We start from the raw sequence: 21,932 nt of genomic DNA, 5'->3' as shown, positions 1-21,932 counted from the left end.
CAAGTTGAATCTGCAACGAAACAACATCACGATGTAGTATTTATCAGTAGGGCCGAGCTTTCTGCAAGATACCGAGATTAAAACTTTAGTTACACACCAATGCCAAATTTAAAAACAAAATGATACCTTTAACTGTTTTTGAGATAATTCCTGAAATTTCAACTTAAACAATGCTCAACATCACATAGCGTAAGAATAGAATTTACATTTACAATTGATACGCATAACAAAACTTATTTCCCACTGTTGCACTATTATGACTGTGAATTATGATTAAGAGCTTATTACAAAACTTACAAGAGTAAATGTTACAAATATCAATGTTAAACATCACGTATCTTCAGAGCTAAAGAAATTACTGTTTTGTACTTTGAAAAGGAAATGATAATGTACATTTTGCAAGATTTATTCTGTAAAACTCAGCGATAATGTCAACAGTACACAGTAAAGTAAAATGTGATAAAGGTCAATACACAGTACATATATTTGCAATACACAGTATACCAATGACGCTCATTTATGACCAATTTCTCCGTTATTTGAATATTTACAAAGTTGAAATTTTGCACATGTTTTCTTTGTATGTAACTAATTAAATCGTACGATTCAGAATTTTTATCACAGAACAATAAGTGAAGATATCGTGAGAAATGTTTCCCCGGCCTGCATTTATCAAATGATGAAGTTGCCATTTTATTTTACGCTTGTGAGAGCATATACACAGAAGCTGGTTTCTATAAATAAAATCCCTCTTTTCTATAGTAGCAAAATTGAGTAGTAGATTAGATTTTTATTTTCCTTGTTGACAGAAGTCAATCACTTTTTCGGAAAATACCATATCACAAAATGGCAATATCCGGTGTACGCATCCTCACCGTGGTAATTGATCGTATCGTTGTCTGACTAATTTCAAATTCATATTAGGATGTGGTAGAAACAATAAGTTATATTTAAAAGCACGTGATTTGTACTTTTTTGTACATGCAAAAATGTATATTTCATATATAACTTGATTGTTATCAGGCTTTTAGCGAAAATATCAAAACGAAAGTAATTGTGAGAATAAGATCAATAAAAGATATATAGTTTACCCCGGAGGGTGGGGGTACCTTTGATAATAGGATCTTATCAAAATATGATATTTTGACATTTTTATTATATAAACTACACTAGAGTTAAGTTTATTTGATACTCTTTCCTCTTACCTGACACAGAATGAGAATGAGTGGGTGTATTGTTAGAAAGAAGGTTGTGTATAGAAAATAGGGGTACCACATTTTTAGCTGTATACCAAATTAAATTTCAATGCTTGAAATAATTACGTCAACTACAAAGTTGACACAAGAAATGTACAGTCTAACTATATATTCGTTCAACAACACTTGAAATCTATAGACCCCAATATAGGAATGTTAGTTTATTTGCTTTAAAAGTTGCATTTGGATTGCCTGAACGTTTGGGCTTTGAATCACATTAATTTTAATCATAGGGCACGGGGAATTATGAGTAAACAATATTTTGTTTAGTTATTATGAAGTTATCCTTCCTTCCTTGCAATAATACTATTTTATAACACACAATCATGTGAACATAAGAAGTGTTAAAATCAGATGAAAGACGGTCGTCGTAAGTAAAGAGAACAGTCTTCAGCTTAGTTCAGTTTTCAAGCCGCTATGCCCTGAAAAAGATGTCATAAAAATTCAATGTTTGTATTTCTTTCTTCAGTATTTCACAATAGAACCCTTAGTCTTTGTCATCTTAAATAGGTGGTCAATATCAACAGAAAGAAAGGTAAAGTGTTTAGTAAACGGAATGCGTATATAGGTCATCAGTTTGTAGTTCGCCATAGCAAGAAACGATTCAACATTTCAATAAAAGAGCGAAAAATAATGTTTCTAAATTTATCGGAATAATCATAACTGTCTGCTTACAGCTTGATCTCACTACAGACCATTTCGAAATACAGTGACGTTGGGAAAAATCAAGTAGTGAAAAAACAATGAGTTTATATTTATTAATCTGTTAATTAAATACATTGAAATACATAACTTAATACTTATATGTAAGCATCGTGTCACAAAAATATGGCAACATTATCAGCTACAATTAGTAATATTATAGAAGTCCTCTACAGCTCAGCGGTTGGTCCGCTGGCTTCATCTGCGAAGGGTCGCGTGATGAAACACATCGGAGAGGGTAGACATGTTGTGGGGGAACACTCATGTTAAGATACTTAGTTTTGCAGATGTGATTTAATCGAATTCCCATGTAGTGTGCTTCTTACACTGTACGTTAAAGAACTGAAAAGAACTGAGAAAACAAGAAATTGGTGCATTTTCTGCATCGTGTACTATCCTTTAAAACATTGAATAACTAACAAACACCTGGAGGAATAGCACTTTTTAAAAGCTACTGACGGCTTTAAATACGCTTCGGTACAAAAATGTCACAGATAAACAAGAAATATCTTTAAAAATGAAGGTCGGCACAGTGTAGTTAAAAATAAAGTATGTATAAATTTGGTAAGCGTTGACCCTTAAAATGAAATGACTATGACGGTCTGAACTTATGAAAGAGATCCATAAAAGAATGAAAAAAGTTATGTCAAAAATTTGAAAATATGGCAATAATGTGAAATGCCTACACATCAGTCTGAATGACTTGTGATTAGGAGTAATGTGTGGGAGTTTCAGATGTATCAATCAAGAAATGAATAACTTATAAGCAAGATTAAACTTTGTGTTAGACAGAGCATAACAATATGGCCCTGATCATTTTATCCCAGGGGCATGAAGAACTTTTAAAAGAAAATACTTTCTGACAATCGTGGCAATCGAACAACTCAACTGAATGAAACGATTTCAAGACAAGTGTCAAAACTCCGTGATTTCATGTATAATTTTATCATTGCTCATATGACTAACACAGCCTCAATACTATCCTTCTTTTAAAGATCTATCTATCCATAGTGCAGATTCGGCGAAAACGGCATTCTATTCGTAATGCAAGAAAGCCATGGTCACGTGACTGAAACAGCTGATGTAGACAAAACCATTTTATTCCGCAAATATATATTCTTTCGTTTTGGTAATATCTTTCAGATCTACTCCAAGAATGCTGTTTTTGGAATTAAAATCATCCGAAGTAGTTCCTTTCCAGACATGAACACCAAAGGAGAAAATAATCTTGAATTGGAACTGCTGTTTATTAAACTAAAGAGAGAGGTTGTCACCAGAAAACCCTTTCTACTGCCGTCTATTTAGCAAGACCTTCGCAAATATACCTATGATATTTGATTTTTTTCAACTTTGTCACATGACGATGGTCACTGTGAGTCTTCAAAGCGAGCTTAAAACTGCTGCGGCTATAAACGCCAAAGAGCAAATGCTAATCTATGCTTTGAGTCTTTGTTTTCATTTACGTTACAAAACTGGAATTTCAGTGTATCACGTACAAAACTAACATACAGCAAAATATACCTGTAATATTTAAAATAAAGAAAAACTCAAAGCAAAATTGCCATCATTATTAAAGAAAAGGCGTTCGTGTGAGCAAGAACAGCAGACGATCTTAACAAATTAACGTTGTAAACTTATTTCTGCTATCAAAACTATGTTGCTTTCGTTTTTTGTTTAAAAAGCAACATGTGGATTCTTTATGTGCCTGGTTAAGTCGTTTAACGCCCAGACCAGCCTCGCTTTGACAAGCAGTGTTTTGATTTTAAGATCATTTCGGATACAGTCATACAAGTGTTCCGATGCCTCCATCCGCATTATAACCAATAACGCTATCTCTTCACCTGTAAGCTTCTCCAGTCCTTGCCTAAATATTTAAATTAAAAAAGAAATAATTCAGTTTATGTGTACGATTTCTACAGGTAAACCACTAAAATATTATTTTTGCTATTATCTGTAAAAGACAAATTTCCGTCTGTAAATTTTCATTATCCTAAATTTTAGTTTTTTTCTATTTTCCTACCACATAAGACAGTACAAACTGATTTGATTTACAACTTCGACTTCAAGACTGACAGCAGCTTTGACAATTCTAGAATTTTGTTTATCTTTAAGGGAAATTCTTCTGAAATGAATTACCATCAGAATTATTCTTGTAAAACAGACAATGTCATACTCTTAAAAATATCATAAACCACAGATCAGCTTAGTTCCTACCTAATATTTAAATTATTAAATGCGTGGCCAATGCTTTACACAGCTCTAATACATATTTTACACACCACATGAACAATCTTATAAATTAAACCTACGTCCAGACGGTATACCTTTTTTAAGGTAGTAAATGTACAACCGCTCTTTTCTAAAGAACTCATTATGTAAGTCCAGAAATAATCATGGATGGCATTTTGTCAAAAATATTGAACGCTCGTCTGGATACCTTCTCAAGTCATTGCGTGTCAGCCATTCAAGAACATCATCTCTGCTCCATTGTCTTATTTGTTCCACAGAAGATATAACATCGGTCTGTTCTTTGTTTGCTACAACATGAGGTGCCGAATCTACTTCGTCAACTGGTTTTGAAGTAACTGGTTGATCAACCTGTCAATTTGATGTACATTTACTATTTATCATAAACCACATTAGTGTATATGTCTTATTACAAGACATTAGTGTATATGTCTTATTACAAGAGACCGGCCCGCTTAGCTCAGTAGGTAGAGCGTCGGTCTACGGATCGCGGGGTCGTGAGTTCGATCCTCGGGCGGGGCGTATGTTCTCCGTGACTATTTGATAAACGACATTGTGTCTGAAATCATTAGTCCTCCACCTCTGATTCATGTGGGGAAGTTGGCAGTTACTTGCGGAGAACAGGTTTGTACTGGTACAGAATCCGGAACACTGGTTAGGTTAACTGCCCGCCGTTACATGACTGAAATACTGTTGAAAAACGGCGTTAATCCCAAACAAACTTATTACAAGAGCTACCGGAACGCCCGTCTGTCGAAGTAGGTGTTATTATAAGTGTCTTGATCTGCAATGTAGCATTTGGCGCGAGTTTGAGTGTGATCCGGCCTAGAAAAAGCCACCTTTATTATACCTCTATTTTGGGTAGTGTTATATAAGCCAAAATTTACTAGTCTCTATAAGTTTAGACAAAAATAATCTCGATTATCAACAAAGTGAACTATTTGACGTATAGAGACGCCATCAATACATCAGTTTAACGTCAAAGTTGACGTCATGTCTAAAGCGAATATCCCACATTTAAATTTTTGGTCATATCCATTGGAAGTTTCGTATTCCGTTTGCCTATACTAGCTGATTTTAGGCAGAAAATGCATATGTTTATAACAGAAGTCAGTATGCATTATTATTTATTAGAATCATAGTTTTATAGAATTATGTATAGAATGCATTTATAATCAGCTCGAGATATTTGTATTACTGTATGTAGTAAGAGTTCAACTTATAAAGTGTAAATCATGACCTCGTTGTCAGTAAATTTTGCTGTAAAGGTGGGCGATTTGCATCTTGTTCAACTAATGGACCCTATGAAAAATGTAGGTCGTACCTGTAAAGTAGATGCTCAAAATGTCAGTAGCAGAAAACAAATGTAACATGCATTACATGAAACCTTTATAACGCCAATTAAATTTGTTTACTATAAATACTCAAACGGGAAGACATACATTAAAATGTTATTTTAATAAAAAGTTGTACAGCCGGATACTTACCTTTGGTAAAATAGGTACCATAGCCTGAGGTTTATTTTCTCCGTCCTGTTTGGATATTCTTGATATTTCTTTGAAAAGGATTTTCAATCTTTCTTCAAACACATATTTCTTAGTAAATTCTATGTAGAGCTTGGACCCCAACATCAATCCTAGCCAACCGTCAGGCTTATAATTGAGCTCCATCTTCAAGGGAACAATTGGCTTCTTTCGTTCATGGGCATATTCCGCTTCTGTAAAATATATGACAGTTGTTGCGTTTATTGCTTAAAAGACATATATACACCCAATTCAGTTGTAAACCAACTAATTATAAATGCTTTTGTCATGATACTAATGAATATTCTGATTGAAATTTGGGGTAAATATCGTCCACGACTTTTGATTTCTTGCACGACAATGAATACTTGTTAAGTATTTTTATATAATTTTAAGAGATCGATGTCACTGGATTTTTTATACTATTAGATAACTTCAGTTTCATATTTATTTTACATTGACGGTAAATAAATTCATAATACTTTAATTATTTATGGTGACGAACATCTATATCAATGACGGCCTCGAAACTGTATTATTTACGGTTGAAAAATGTGACCGAGCATTACCAAAATCACCCGTTCTGAACTAGCCCAGTACAGTCTTTTATTTTCTAATGCCGTTTAATTTCCACGGCTCTGCCATATATGATTAAGACAAATGACCACTTAATTCACTTTAAACAATTTAAACTAATTATGTAATACAGTTTCCGATGCATATGGGTTTTCAAAGAAGTTTTGTACTTGATCGTCGATTTGTCGTATATGCCCGAGACCGACATAGTTTTGATCTATTACTGTTCTATTATGAACGACGCGTGCTATTGACATTATATTAGTTTAATTTCCAAGTTTCAGTGGCATAACAGGATTCAGTAAACGCGGATGATTGATGACTTTAATCGCCAGCTTCTTTACAAAGCATTTAAAAACACAATTTAATAAGACAGATGAACACGGTGGCACAGATGTTATATGTATGTTTTGTACCATTACGTGCGCAGGTAATAGTTATTACGGCACAGAGGTTACATAAATAGGGAAACGTAAAATGTCAATTTCAATTGATAGGCCCTAATAAGACAGAGCAACAAGAGAAACACCCTTAAGGGCCCGACGAAACAGGCCAGAAGACAGATATCAAAACAGTTCAGTCCTGGTAGGATTTAAAAACTGCTTGTCATAGAGTCCTCCCCCTCTTCCGTCAGACACAATCAAAGAGGGAAGCGTAGTGTCCAACTGTAAACGGGTTGAACACTAAACATGCGGTGTGTCTCAAAAACAGTTGGGTCGTAACCTCTTTTAATAAAACTTTTTTATAATTTTACCAAATACAGTTAGAAAATTACCATGACCCAAATTCTTACGAAGTTTGTAATCTACATCCCCATAAAAATCGGGTTTTGAAATACCTTCTCGCAGAAGGTTCTTTATTTAAAACCAAATCGGAATTACGATCATAGTAAAATTTAGCAAAATATCTACGCAGTTTGTAATAACGGTAGCCTTGGTGAAGAAGTTTATTTGTAATATATTGATTACGGTCACTGAAATCCTCAACATGACAACACGCTCTGGCAAACCGAATTAATTAAGAAATATAAACCCCATAAGATGTAGCCTGAGTTACATCCCCATCCAAATGGGGGAAATTTACAATACTTAAATTAAAATCATCCCTCTTGACATAAACTTTGGTATGTATAATATTGCCATAGTTAGACAGATGTAAATTTAAAAATAAAGCATCAGTATCCGAATTGTTAGTTTTATTTAACTGGAACTCCCGGGGATAAATAGTATCCACCAACTGACCAAAAGACGGATTATCCATGCTACGAATATCATCCAGATAGCGAGATGTATTATAAAATGCAGTTATAATGTCTGCCTGCGTATCTGGAGAAAGGCTCAAGATAAAGTCTCTTTCATAACAATATGAAAACAAACGTGCGACAAGGGGTGTACAATTTGTTCCCATGGGAATACCAAATGCTTGTATGAAAACTGAATACCCAAACCTGACCTGAATGTTGTTCAATAAAAAGGAAAGGGCTTCACAAACTTCGTCACAGGTCCACATAGTATAATTTTTTCATCTAATCTCAATCTCTTTGCGGAAGACAGAGCAACAAGGGAAACACCTTGAAGGAAGCGATGAAACAGACCAGAAGACAGATATCAAAATAGCTAAGTCCCGGACTACTTATAGAGTCATCTGCCTGTTCTGTCAAACACAGTCAAAGAGTAAAGCGTAGCTTCCAACTGTAAAAAGGTTGAAAACTAAACATGTGATGTGTCTCAAAACAGGCACTTCAATTTTGTTCTGCAGCATTTTCTTTCGTTTCCAATCAGTATGTCAACAGGTTAAAAAAGGCATACATAATTAAGAAAGGAAGTAATGTGAATATTAATTCCCCATTAATTTACAGAGGTCTAAATATTGTATTGTCATATCTATGGTTGGCAAGCCGTTAAGCTGGCTTTGTTTAACAAAAGTTTATTTAATCAATTGCTCCTGCACTTTTTCCTCAAGAAAATGTTATTAGAAGAAGGCCTTGTTCAAGACTCATTCAAGCGTAATTTAAATACTCAAGTTCATCCTGACTAAGCAATGTTTAAAGAGATTGGATTAAATGTAACCAAAACGTCACATCATAATAGATTACGTATCAAATTGTTACGAATGTGAAAAATATCAGATTTTGTAATCAAATTGCATGTATTTATTCATAGTTCAACTGATATCTTCCTAAGCACGAAATATTTTCAATTCATATAATATTTTAGACTAGAATAGTTACTGTTAGAATGAAAGTGTTCTTAAAAGTATTGTGAGTGAGCATATATGGAAAAATGGGAAGAGGTGGTGTGTAGAATTCTCAATATTCCATACAAGAAAATTTATTGATTTCCAAATTTAGATGTACCCATATTGCACCAGCTAGATCAGTTAAATTTGGCAACAACAATGCTTGTTTGTGTAATGCTGCAGACAGTTTATTATCTTACTATTAACTTTAAAGTACATTCAAATTCATGCTGGCCTAAATTTTCCATTTTCTCAGTTTATGACTGTCATATTTTATTTGTAGCAAACTTCATGTGTTAGCTTTTAGAAAAGCTGTACTGTTACATGTTAAGAGTGTTCTATGTTAGGTGATGATGTGTAAACGAAAAGAAAAAAACAACATAACATCTCAAATTTAATCTCCGCATTCATGTTTTCTTTTAGTGTAATAGGTAGTCATTGCACCAAGAACTTTTACCCTTTCACTTGTGATTTAATAATACACTGTTTTTGAATAATTGATACTATGTCTAAAATGATTGGCTTCAGCTTCTGTTTGAAACAAGATACCGTATTTTAAGGGAATAACCACATTTAACTATTTAAGAAACGGATGTATAAGGAAAGAATTTTTACCTAAATTTGCATTTTCATGAACGAAAAATCAATACTTAGCCAAAAACGTCGTATAAACATTATAACATACAAACCTTTACCATTTAGAAATATAAATGTGTGTATCTTAGTAGGAACATGCTAACTGGGGCTAGAACGAATATATAACTGTAAACGAATTGAAATATGGCAGCCATTTTGAAATCCAACATGGCTGCACCCATGTTTACATGAATGACCGAAAAATAATACCAATAGAATTCTTTCATATAAACATAACTTTTCAAAATGTAGGAAAAAATCCATCGGATCACAATTCGCCACATACTAAATCATTTCCAACCTGACCTAAAAAATATTAAGGCGATATGATAAATCGTGGCGTAACGTTATTTGTCCGGATAGACTGCAGCCTGGATCCGGTAAACGGCCTTTGTTGTCAATATCTCAAAAATAAGCAGACCGATTTACACATTTTATTTGACAACTTAGTGTAAAGTATCATTCAATAGAGAAAAGTGGAAACTTCACAGGTCGCTTAACACGACAAAAACGAAAATGTTGCAGGCTCGGTTTGATTGAGCCTGTTCATGGACGGTAGTGGAAATGCATGCTACCGTTCACGCTCTCTAGCCCCGAGTTGAGCAGGACTCAACATTTACACATGCTTAAAGTACAAAAAACAATTTAGAGACATTCGCAGATGTATTCAAACGGCGGTGAACATGGAACCTCCAATAATACACGTGTTGAGGCGTGTAATTCCATGAAGAGCGGCGTTTGGTCCCCAGATAAAGTAAAGGGTTTGCCCCAAACGAGAGAGAAAACAATGGGCAGAACTAAACAAACTGGAATTTAGGAAGGGGATCTGAGGTTATGGAGCCTGCGTATCACAGGAACTGTCAAAAGACAAAATTAAAATGCAGGCACCATATCCAAGGGGTGATTAAACAATACCCAAGGCTATGAAAGCGGGAGTATTGGAACCACCCAGGCCGAAATGGTCATGTTGAGAAACTAAACAGTACAAATAACACGACATAAAAGTCGCGCTGAACGATCTGAGAAGATCGAAATATAACAGCCCTGATCAAGTCTACATTTATAAAATATTCTATTCGCGAAAAGGGTTTTCTTAAAAATCTATGAATGTCCAAAATTACAAACCAGTCTTAATAAAACTTTTCATTTACTGAATTTTCTAAGGTTTGAACATGTCAGGGTTTAATCAAATTCTGCATTGTAGACCAAAAAACAAACTACTTAAAGATACTCTCAAGTTATAATGGAGTGTGAAAATACATGCAAAAAGAAATTATACCTAATCTGCAGTTGTCACTTTCTTTATATCTCCTTGAATAGCAAAGTAAAACAACAGTTGCATTCTCCACAGCATCGGCCATTGCTTGAAGAGTAGATCCACACATTTCATCAACATCCATCCATACCTGTTTTATAAGAATACTGCAGTATTTTGATAGCATGAAGGGTTGATCCAAACATTTCTTTATCATCCATTCTAATATGTTTTTCTCTGTTAAAACACTCTTACTCTAGAATGACGTCACGTTAACGTGCGGTGACGTCAATGTTTTTGTTGCGACCAAAAAAGAGCGCTACTATATTTTATCTACAGTTTTAGATTAAGGGCATATTAGAATCGAAATAATTTATACCGAAACCGTGTTTTAACACTATTTATACACTCGGGCGGTAATAAGCCGAACAAATTATTTCATTCGGGCCGCGCCCTCGTGAAATTATTACACCCGACGTATAACCGCCCATCGTGCATAAATAGTGTTAAAACACTCTTTTGCTATAAATTATTTCTTAATTCATACCTGTGCTTTAATCAGTATAAAAGAGGCCCTGTCTACATACTACGAGAAACACAGTTATGTTCCATTCCGCATTTTCCGCGAAAAGGTCTCTTTCCATTGTTTTCAAAATGATGATGAGAGAAAGTGGATAAACGGTAGTATATAATATATTTATATTGATAACGCATGTATTTCATGTTAAAACATCGGCAGAATTTCACAGGAGTGGTTTATACTAAGTGTTGTATTCTGCAGATGTTATAAGAGGAAACTAACATGCGCTAACGCTGTTTTGGCACTGAAGATGTAAGAAAATGAATTAGATGTATAGTAGACGCAACTTGACCGCGATGGTTGACCTTAGGCTGATTATTCATATCGGTTATTTCATTATAGAAATCAAGGGTGCTTAGGGGAGCCGTGTATATTTATATGGAATTAGTTTGTATACAGTGCAGTATCAAAGTATATATACTTACATTTGATCAATTAAAACTTTCCAATACACTAATTTATATTTACACAAAATTATATTTCCTTTTTCTCGTGCAGCTCGTGTTTTACGTACACTCCTTTTCAATAATAGGTTGTGCCTCATTATGTATTATAATGCAAAGGTCAACCATCGGGGTCAAGTTGCGTCCACTATATGTAAATTGTATATCGGTAAGCGTTCATTTCCTTTTTTCTTATGTCAACACATGATCTCCTGCTTAACAGTCATTTATCCTCCTGTTAAAACTTAAAAATTACTGGGGAAGAGGACGTTGTTTTTTTGCGCATGCTCACTGTCAACACATGAAGGCCTGGCATAGGGTCACTTTTCATTACTTGATCCGGAATGACTGTTGCAGCATTTTTTGGCAAGTTTCAATATAATACTATGGAGAAAATTTTGTAAATGACAAAGTGGTCGAATTTATCATCAGTCAACGTTTGTACAGTCCCCATTTTACATACCCCTTTCAGGGCCTCACTCCGTGTGAGTTTGCTTACTAAATATAAATTTGAATTATGTCAATTTTTCAGCAAATGTTAAGCTTTATTTTGATACCAACCATTAATAACAATTTGCAGAAATAAAACAGTTTAAGGTAAAAAGCCTCATTTTCTGTCCGGGTTTATCATCATTACCAGTACAGCACAATGATCGGACATGGAACTGAACGGTGATCATTATGCAACGTACAATTGCAGTCCTCGGCCCTATCCAATGTGTGTGTTGGTGGGGGGAGGGGTGCAAGCGTCCAAAAGAGATAATTATTGGGAATGGGCGGGGGGTGCATACGTGTGCAATATATCAGTACTGAACATTCTATTCTATCTATTCTATTCTACCCTACCCTACGCTACCCTACGCTACTCTACTCTTCTGTTTTGTTAGACTCTTCCACGCGTTTATACTACATATTATTGCTAGACAGATCAGTGTAACAGACTATTGTTTTGTTCTTTTCTGTTCTGTTCTGTTCTGTTATCTTCTCTGTGTCTTTCTGTTTTGTCCTGTGGTGTTGTGTTGTTTGTAATGCTCTGCATGTACGTGTGGCGTTTATGTCTAAACAATTGTTTAATGCAACTTTCGTTCTGTTTTGGCAGGTGGAATATAAGTTTTTGATTTTATAGGGGTACAGATGCGAAACGTAAATTTTGCAAATTTGTGACATATTCGTACGTTGTTGTTTTTTTTTTGCGAAATATTCGCACGATTTCTTCACAAATATGTGGAATCCCATGTGTGAAGAATTAGTTTCTGTGAAATTTATGCATACATTAACCACGTACTAGGTAACACCAGGTCTCGGTTGTGTAGTTTTCGTAACGGTTGTGACGGCTGAAGATGAGTTTATGGGTTCTGCACTGTAAATTGTTTAGAAGGAAAAAAACGATGATCATCAAACTGACCTAAACCTCACAAGTATTTTTGCTATAGCCGTCGTTGGAAAAAAATCCGAAATCAATTTTACTATATCGCGTTTATACAGATACGTACATTCGTAAATAATTCAAAATAACTTTCTGTTTTTAAATATTCTCGAAAACATATGCGAAGGTTATGTTACCTTATTACATATCCCAAACACTGAATCAGAGCATAAGAACGAAAAGTATTGTTTCTTTAAGAAATTTATATTCGTCTAGAAATGCTTTTTGTAATATTGTCTCCTTTGAGTAGACGATTCAATTTTTCATGTCTCGGATAAAGGTGGACATTACATCAGTTTCGGATTGAGAACTTTGAAGTTTTCGATGCAGCATTTATGGACGAGTATGTAGGCAACGAACCAATATTACATTCGATGGCTCATACAATGATAATATGGATTTAAAACAGGAACAGCAATGAGAAAACGCTGGTGAAAGAGAAACAACATAAAGACTGTTGAGGCGCTCAATAAACAATTATTTTTATGAATTTGATAAGCATAAACTTTATGTGTCTGAAATGTATGAAACTGGATCCCCAGAGCAGAGAGAGAAATTTTATATCCGGCTGTCTTAGCCATGCTCGCTTTGAAAAGACAGCCTGGCTCTTTAACGTGCCTAGTGTATAGCCCCAAAACAAAGCAAAACTCACATAGTTCACCTCTTAGTTTGGAAGGAGGCACTCAAAATCATCTCAGAAATATTCAGTACCTGGACAGGGATTAGAACCCCGGACCTCTAGATTGACTGCCAAGCGTGTTACCGCTAGACCACCATACCTCTTGATTTGATATTACAGGAATACTGTTAGGCTATATCGTAGTTACTTGCAAATTTGTAAGAATAGAAATAACATATTGACAACACTTAAAAACTGTTGTAATTAATAACGGAATGTTTTATATGATAATTTATTGATAGTTATTAGGTGATTTGAAATATACACTTAGATACTTTGAATTATACCTGTGCCAAATGATTAAATGTTTATTACCTTAAATTTGTGTTCCTTCAATATTGCTTTTATTTTGCAAAGCATCTCTCTATCTGCGCTTTGATACGATATCATGATATGACCTTCTTGATTGTCAGATATTGGCATTGAAGGAATTTTGTCAACTGAAAATAAAATCAGTATGAATCTTATCAAGTAATTTTTATTGTGGTGAATGGACTTGTTTCGTCCAGCGTTAAATCATTTATTACTGCTACAAAAAATAAGAGGGCCAGATGTAGAATTCTTCGATGTTAACAGGCTATCTGGTTGCCATATGGACGGCTAATGATGATGTTAAGTTTCCCGCTCTTGTGTGAAATTATGTCTGGAGTTACTTTAGTCTGCTGTCATTGTTAAGGTAACCCAATACGTAGATATTTGAGATCTATATTACCTGCTTTTTTGTATGCATCTATTGGTGAGGTCTTTAGCTCTTCCCGTAACGTCCATAACGTCTTTGTACATGCATTTTTGATGCCAGAATTTTCTGTTTCCTTTTGCAAATCTAACAATAACTCTACCACTCCAGTCCCTTGGTGAGAAGTTATATTTTTGCGTATTTCTTCGTCAAACGCAAGAGCCCAAATAGCATGAACGCTTTCTGAAATAATTTACTAGTTATTTAAAATAGTTTATCTGAAAGTTGAATGCAGTTAATTTATCTGAAAGTTAACTAAGAGATATATTTTGTTGACATGTAAATGATATATTATATGGCTTTAAAATATACCTAAATTTTACAAACCTCTCTTAGCTTATAATTATTTCCATCAATAGTTCTTTTGCAAAGCCTCTCCTCTTCTAAAGAGGTTGTATATGTGTAATCTTGTTATTACGATATGCGCCATATCTCTGACCTGGGCTATTTGTTAATTAAATGCAACCTTCTCATGTATCTATTCATCATTCACAGTTTGAATTTCCTCAAGTATTGATTTATAATCATATATTCACTAAATATTCCCTGGTCTCGTATATGGCCATTTCAACGACTATGTGAAGGTATTTCAAATAAAATACGTACCATATATTTCCTCATCATTCCCAGTTCTCGCCATTTTAACAAGTATTTGGAGTGCATTGAGATTCCACAGAAGTTTCTTGTTGGCATCATTTCTTGCAAGGTTCCTCACGGCTGAAATAAACATCCCCATTTCAAAAGCTATTGACATCACTTTCGACATTTCTTTAGTGAGATCAGTATTTTGTTTATTTTCAAATTGATTTAAATATCATATTTAAGCCCTATAACGTTTGATTTAATTTGAGCCGCACCATGAGAAAACCAACATAATGCGTTTGCGACCAGCATGGATCCAGACCAGCTTGCGCATCCACGCAGTCTGGTCAGGATACATGCTGTTCGCTAACGGTTTCTCTAATTTCAATAGGCTTTGAAAGCGAACAGCATGGATCCTGACCAGACTGCGCGGATGTCCCTTCATGAATCGAGTCTGCTATTATTTTGCTTCGTTGTGTTCTATGCTTATGAAGGATCTCTTACAGATTTTATTATATAAACAGTTACCTTAAATTAGGAAAATCGGCAGCTTTATATCATGCTACCTATCACACATGAACGAGAAATAAATGTTTTATATGCTCGGTGCTTTTGTACAATTGTTTTAATTGATTGCACTGATTGTATTTGCAAAATATACATGCTAGCTTATTAAATTTTGACATATTTGAATCACTCGAATAAGCAATTTATAAAGTCCCTAATATTATCTATTAATTCACTAAGTAATATTTCCCGCATTACTGTGCTACATGTAATTGCCAAATAAAATCCGTAAAGAGAATGCACAGAATGCAACCAAAAATGAATAATAGTAGACTCGGTTTGATTGAGTCTATTCATGAGACGTGATAAAATGTGCAACACCTCTCACACCGAAGTCATAAGAGGATAAATGGTTCATCTCGTCCAATACAAAATTTACTGGGAAAATATCAGATTCATTTAATTAGTTAAACAAAACTCTACCCTAAGTGATACAACTGTGACTCTTTAAGCAAACTCTACCAACACCAGGATCCGTTTTAGACAGGAAAATAGACGTAATCTTAATTTTTTAAAAGTTTCATCTACACCTTCTTAAATATACTGATATTATTCATGAACGAATACAGATTATGAATAATTCAGTGCACTTTACCCTAAAGTAACTTGTTGTGATCGGTACAATATCTTAAAATTAACGGAAGACAGAAGTGTACAATGACGTCGGTACTAATTGGATTTCTTGAAGAATTGTCGATGCAATCACTCTGCCCTGGACGTAGATCCAGAAAAAGTGTGTTCATTTCTGAATCAAGTGGCGCTCTGTCCTGTTCAATTTATACAGGCATTTTGTGTCTGCTTGGTTGAGGACCAGAGCAGGCATTGCAACTTGACCCTGGTTGAGTTGGCAACGATGTTTTCATTATATAGAGGACATTTAATATGAATGTTAACTGAATAGAAAATAATCATGACCATACAATTTGTCGAAGTTTTCAAATTGAATAATGAATCATAAATACTGCTCTCGTGTGTGAATCTCTTTGATCACAATTTAATAATGAAACACTGTATTGTTGGTAGATATTCTGTTAAAAGCTACCATTACAGTTTTATGATTGTTTATTTTTGTTTCAAAACCACGGATAACGGACACATTTGTGATACATTTATCAGCTAACCTAACTCTCCCTGTAAAAGAGGTCTAATTATTTCAAATGATCTCATGTACACTTTGGACACACTTAAAAGTTAAATGGTTGGTAGATATTCGTTAAGTTATAGTAAACACAGAATGTAGACTTTCGCATTGTGTTATTACTGTCTCAATTATATTTGAGTAATTCAGTCTGATGGTATTCCAAACAAACTATGTGAAATACCTAAAATTTGAAGGTCTCATATTTTGGAAAGAAATGCTTTTATTATACTACAACCTACAGTAAATGAAAGGGCAAGAAGGAAATAAAATCTTTAAACAGCTACTATTTAAAAAAGGTATTTGTAATTGTGCTTTGCAGGACAGTAAATTTTAAAATTGTCCTTATATAGTAAATGATGATTCACCATATCCTAATTCCTTGCAGGACCATCCAGAACATCTACGGTCATTTTCTTCTAAACCCCTCTCCAGAACTATCAGCAAACGTGCCACGAGAAGAACGTGCGCTCCTATGATATAACACTCTTCTTCACTAACAATGTTTGCTAGTATGGTAAGTGCAGTCATACTTATATCCTCATTTGGAGACTTTAGATATGGCTGTAACACTTTTGTAAAGTCGAGACTTCTAAGGCGTTCTACGTTACAATTTCTGACAGAAACGTTCTGTATTACACCTGTGCAACAGTCTATGATTTCGTTTGTGAAATCCTACACAAATGTTGAAAAATATTTTTCACATATTATTAATAAGAATCATAGTGGTATAAAAAATATTCATGAATTGGTATCATGTTTTAATAGAAAGTATATAATCATGTACATTTTTTGAAAATAATGTCTTTCCAATCGCTCTATAGATGAAAAGCTGACAACAAAGCTTATTACTACAATGAAATATATGTCACTAAACGCAATAAAATGTCTTACTTGTCTCAATTTTTGAATACGATAAGCCCCTTGACCCTTATGTGTTTCATTTTATACAGTAATCACTACTCGAGGGAACCTAGTCACAGATTTGTCTTTTTCTTTTCCATTTTATTACATTGGTGTGTGATAAAGGGGTATAACCCTCTGTCACTGCACACGGTAAGGGCACAGAATTGATCTAGAGAAATATAAAACATAAATGTAGTATTGTACCATTAAGACAGGAATAGTGTATAAAATCCAGGAAAACGTTTTAGTATAGGAAGCTATCCCTAGCTATAAGGTGTGGTGGGTATTTTATTCCCTTTAGTGACATACATCTTCTTGTAGTCATAAGGACTAGTCAGTTTGTTTTGTTTTTAACTGTTTAGAGATTTAAAGCACCTGTTTTTTTTCTAACGTCACACTAACACATTTTTAGATCAAATAGGGACTTTCTAGCTTTTGATGATAATGGAAGATCCCGTGTGCTCCTTCGTGAAGTGCATAATTTCATCACGGGCGAGCACCTGGGTACAACTACCAATCTTCCATTAGCCAGCTAGATGGTTTCCTTGCAAAAATCTACGGACCAGACGAGGCTCGAACCCATATCAATGAGGGGCAGAGATTCCGAGTCAGCGATCTTAACCACTCGGCCACGAAGGTCTTCGTAAAGCACTTTTCCAAATACTTTAGATAGGTTTTTATACTTTCTTTAAATGATAAAATAATAACAAAGCTTTGAAGAATTTAGCGATTTTTATAAATGTAGTGATAAATTAACAAATGTCATGAAGTACAAATGCTGTTCTAAAATAACGCGGACTTTTGCAGTCAAAACCTGCTTTTTGTGTATACATTGTGAGATATGTGGTTGTAATTCTAAGTCTGTGTAATTCGGTCATACAATTTTTATAACATTTTTGTTGACATGTGAAGCGCGTAGAACATTTTAATTACCGCAGCTACGCATGACCCGCGCAGTCGCATTTTTCATCTGGCATTATTTGAATTTGGCCGCTATTGTTCGCACTGATAATCAAATTGTTCACCAGTGCAGCATTACGTCAAGGCGACATACACAGAAAGTATGGCGTCATTCAGACGTGGAGGCGGAAAGAAACAACATTTTAACCAAGTGAGTTTTGCTATTAAAATCAGATATTTGCTTTGTTATGTAGAGATTTAGGCAAACACCAACTGAAATTTATAACCTATTGAAGCAGACGCTTTAACAATGTTCGGCTATTTGTGTCTTGATCTTCAAGTGGTACAAACGATTCGCAAATGGCTCAGAATTGCTAAAAGACAGCGAAGGTAGAGGGAGAAAACAGAGGAAAACGTGATTTGACGTTAACGTCAAGCTAAAGATCAGCTTCTCATGGTGCGCATCCAGTCAAATATATTTGGCATAAGTGTTCATACTGTTATCATCACTCGAACCAGACAATTTCTTATGACTTGGGTATTGTTTATTGAAATTAATAAAAGAATTATGCAAATATAGATTAATGCAAACTTAATGCATCTCGATGAAATTACGATGGCGTTAACGTCGTTGAAATATGATCACAGTGCGCCGCAATAGGGTAGGTGATGGTTTTCCAGGAGACGTAACTCCTAAATGTATGATCATAATCACGTCAAATTTGCAGTAAAGTAAGTAGAAAGGTTGCAAATCATGATGACATATTTCTTGTTTTGCTTCATTGTAGTATGTAAATGCTAGAGACAAAGTCAACGTTATTTTTGAACAGCCATCGTAATTACAAAACTACAGACCTTGACGAAGAGTAAACGTTAAAGACCAATTAATATGAAATTAGTTCAGTGTGCAGCACCGATGTTTATAATCTAAATATGAATATTGTTCAGAAGGTGCTAAGTATACAGAATAGTTTCAGTCTTACCGTTACGTCGTCGTTAACATGCCGTTTGCAATGAGCCTCTAGAATTGTTTTGCAGGTGTCTATTACTCCAGTTTTAGCCACTTCATTTGCTAAAACATCGGATTCATCCGTAAAATTAAACAGCAAATCGAATGCCAATTTTAACATTCTCTTTTCTGTGACTCCAGTTTTGCAATAATCCACATCAATTGGGCAGTCAATGACTATTTTCGAAATGATGTTTAGTAAATTTGATTCAATAAAGAACTCGGCAATCTCTTTGCGAAATTTTACACTTTCGTCGATATGAGTTTTATCCTCGAGGATACTATGAAGGGACAAAATGTATTCCATCTCTTCTACTATCTCCTTCCGTTTCGGGGCAACCTTTTCGGAATAAACATCTAACCCGCTGAACTTCTCAGAAATTGTTTTCAGATGTTCAAAACTTTCTTCTTTGAACTTGCGAAGTTCACTTAGATCCATTTCAATACTTTCTGCTTCTTCTTCTGTTTCTTCTGCTCCGTCTTCTTGTTCACCCTCACTTAGATCCATTTCAATACTTTCTGCTTCTTCTTCTGTTTCTTTTGCTCCGTCTTCTTGTCCACCCGGCCCTTTTCCTTTTACTTTCTCCGTCAGCGGTATGTTTGCTTTTTCCTTCGAAAATATGTTACCTTCCTCTTCGTTACTTCGTTTAGCGATTACGTCTTGAGAAACTGTGACTTCAGAAATACTATTTGATATGGGTTTGATATCTAAACTCGCTTTGGATTTAGTTGATATTACCGTAGATACATCCTCATCAAGCTGATTACAATTGTCCTCATTATTGGCGCTTATCTTTGTAGCTGATATTTCTCTATCTAAACTAGAGATGCTTTTATTTGCAGCAGTATTCAAACCATTGGATGTCGCTGTTTGTAAAGAAACTTGTGCATCATCATGTTTAATAACAGAAGTTTGTTTATTCCTGAACGCTGAGGAAGATGAACCCATTTCTATTGTCTAATTCATACTTTTTCTAGAAAGTAGTTCCTGGAATAAACAAGAAAAGAAGTGGCTATTAAGTGTTAAATCTTCAAAATTGTAATTTAATAAATCTCAAATTTTCAAATGAAGTAATAACAATGTTTCTTTTGATTTTGAAATAAATTGAATCATTTAAGTTTAGATTGTGCATCTGTAAATAGCATGGTTTATCTTATGATGCCTTTTGTGTATCAAAAATGCATTGTGGGACAACGTAGTAAAATATTCGTTGTGCTAAGTGTTGTTACCGACACATGCCTTTGCAAATATTCAGTACTCTAAGGGACGAGCCATACGGATATTTTCAATCAACAAAACATTAAAAAGACATTCTAGTTGGTCGCAAGATATTTAAGATGTTATTTCCAATGTTGAGATCATGCGGTTGCTTGAAAAAACAACACCATTGTTTCTACGACCAAGGAAGAATTGCATTTATCTTGCTTATTAATACATTGATTGGTCGAGTTCTTAAAATAAGTATATCCTGTCTTATTACATTCAAATATTTATCATGCAACTACTCTACCATTTATGTGTCGGTATTGTAAACAAATATAAAGGTAAGATCACTGTCACATGTATGACATTTTTCTTTATCATAATATTGGCAGATTATAATAAAATTAAAGTATGTTTTCATTATTACGTTTATAGAATGGTGTAATGTCTACACAAAATATGGCACAATGATGAGATATACATGTATTATGTTGTGAAACATAGTATGTTTCAAGAGATCTTTTTATCATTTCATTTGTTGTCTTATATAAAATTGTAAAACGAAAATAAGATCATATAGAGATATTACATGTACCTAGTGTTTTCAAAAAATAGGTAGGTAGTTAAAATCTTTGAAATGGATGCGTATGTCCATATGTTTTTCACAATGAATTATATTCGTAATATTTTAACCAAAATTAAATAGTTATGAGCATTTGCTATTTTCATATAAAGAAAATTTTGTGATCAAAGAAATGTAACTCTGCTTGGACATGTAGAGCAGAAACATCAAAGGGACATAATATATTGGATATTTCTTTTTTTTTTTTTTTTTTTTTGGTGTATTTCATTTTACATTCAACAGTGACCTGGATTGCTCCCTTATACTGTTCGCTAAAATATAGGACATCTGGAACTGTCCGATAATCATCAAATATATACTGTAACAGAATGCAAATATTTAAGCTCTGGTCAGTACTCGAACCCAGGACCTCTCATACTTAAGGCAGTGTAAAGGTAAAGGTAAAGGTCTTGTTTATTATAGTGTCACCCCTATTGAAAGGGCCAGCCAATTTGACTTATGAGACACCTTTTATTGTGCGTACCAATTACCTCCCAACTTCTACCACTATGCCAGGCGCCAGGCGGATAGAAATCGGTAACCATTCATTTAACTAGCTCGCGGCTCACGAACCGGCCATTTCGGAATGAGTCCCATGACAAACATCCCCCGGACGAACGCTCCCCATGGGGCTCGAACCTTCGACCTCCCGATCCCGAGGCGGACGCCTTAACCACTGGGCCACGGTGACCGGTTACCAGTGTAAG

General features: G+C 34.6%; 1 protein-coding gene across 1 annotated transcript; it reads right to left on the bottom strand.

Moving 5' to 3' along the window:
* Positions 1-1,999: 1,999 nt before the first annotated feature.
* LOC123540650 (uncharacterized) lies at positions 2,000-20,381 on the bottom strand. Its single transcript, XM_045325866.2, has 9 exons — positions 19,374-20,381; positions 16,953-17,259; positions 14,904-15,014; positions 14,274-14,480; positions 13,877-14,001; positions 10,458-10,584; positions 5,693-5,922; positions 4,396-4,556; positions 2,000-3,822 (listed from the first exon to the last, which is right to left on the bottom strand). The coding sequence occupies exons 1-9, from the start codon at positions 20,346-20,348 to the stop codon at positions 3,633-3,635; spliced, it is 2,433 nt and encodes an 810-aa protein (XP_045181801.2). The 5' UTR covers positions 20,349-20,381; the 3' UTR covers positions 2,000-3,632.
* Positions 20,382-21,932: the final 1,551 nt, after the last annotated feature.

This window comes from Mercenaria mercenaria, chromosome 16 (genome assembly GCF_021730395.1).
Source record: "Mercenaria mercenaria strain notata chromosome 16, MADL_Memer_1, whole genome shotgun sequence".
NCBI lineage: Eukaryota > Metazoa > Mollusca > Bivalvia > Venerida > Veneridae > Mercenaria > Mercenaria mercenaria.
Note: the sequence above shows the minus strand (reverse complement) of the source record. Positions and strands in the feature narration are given on the sequence as shown.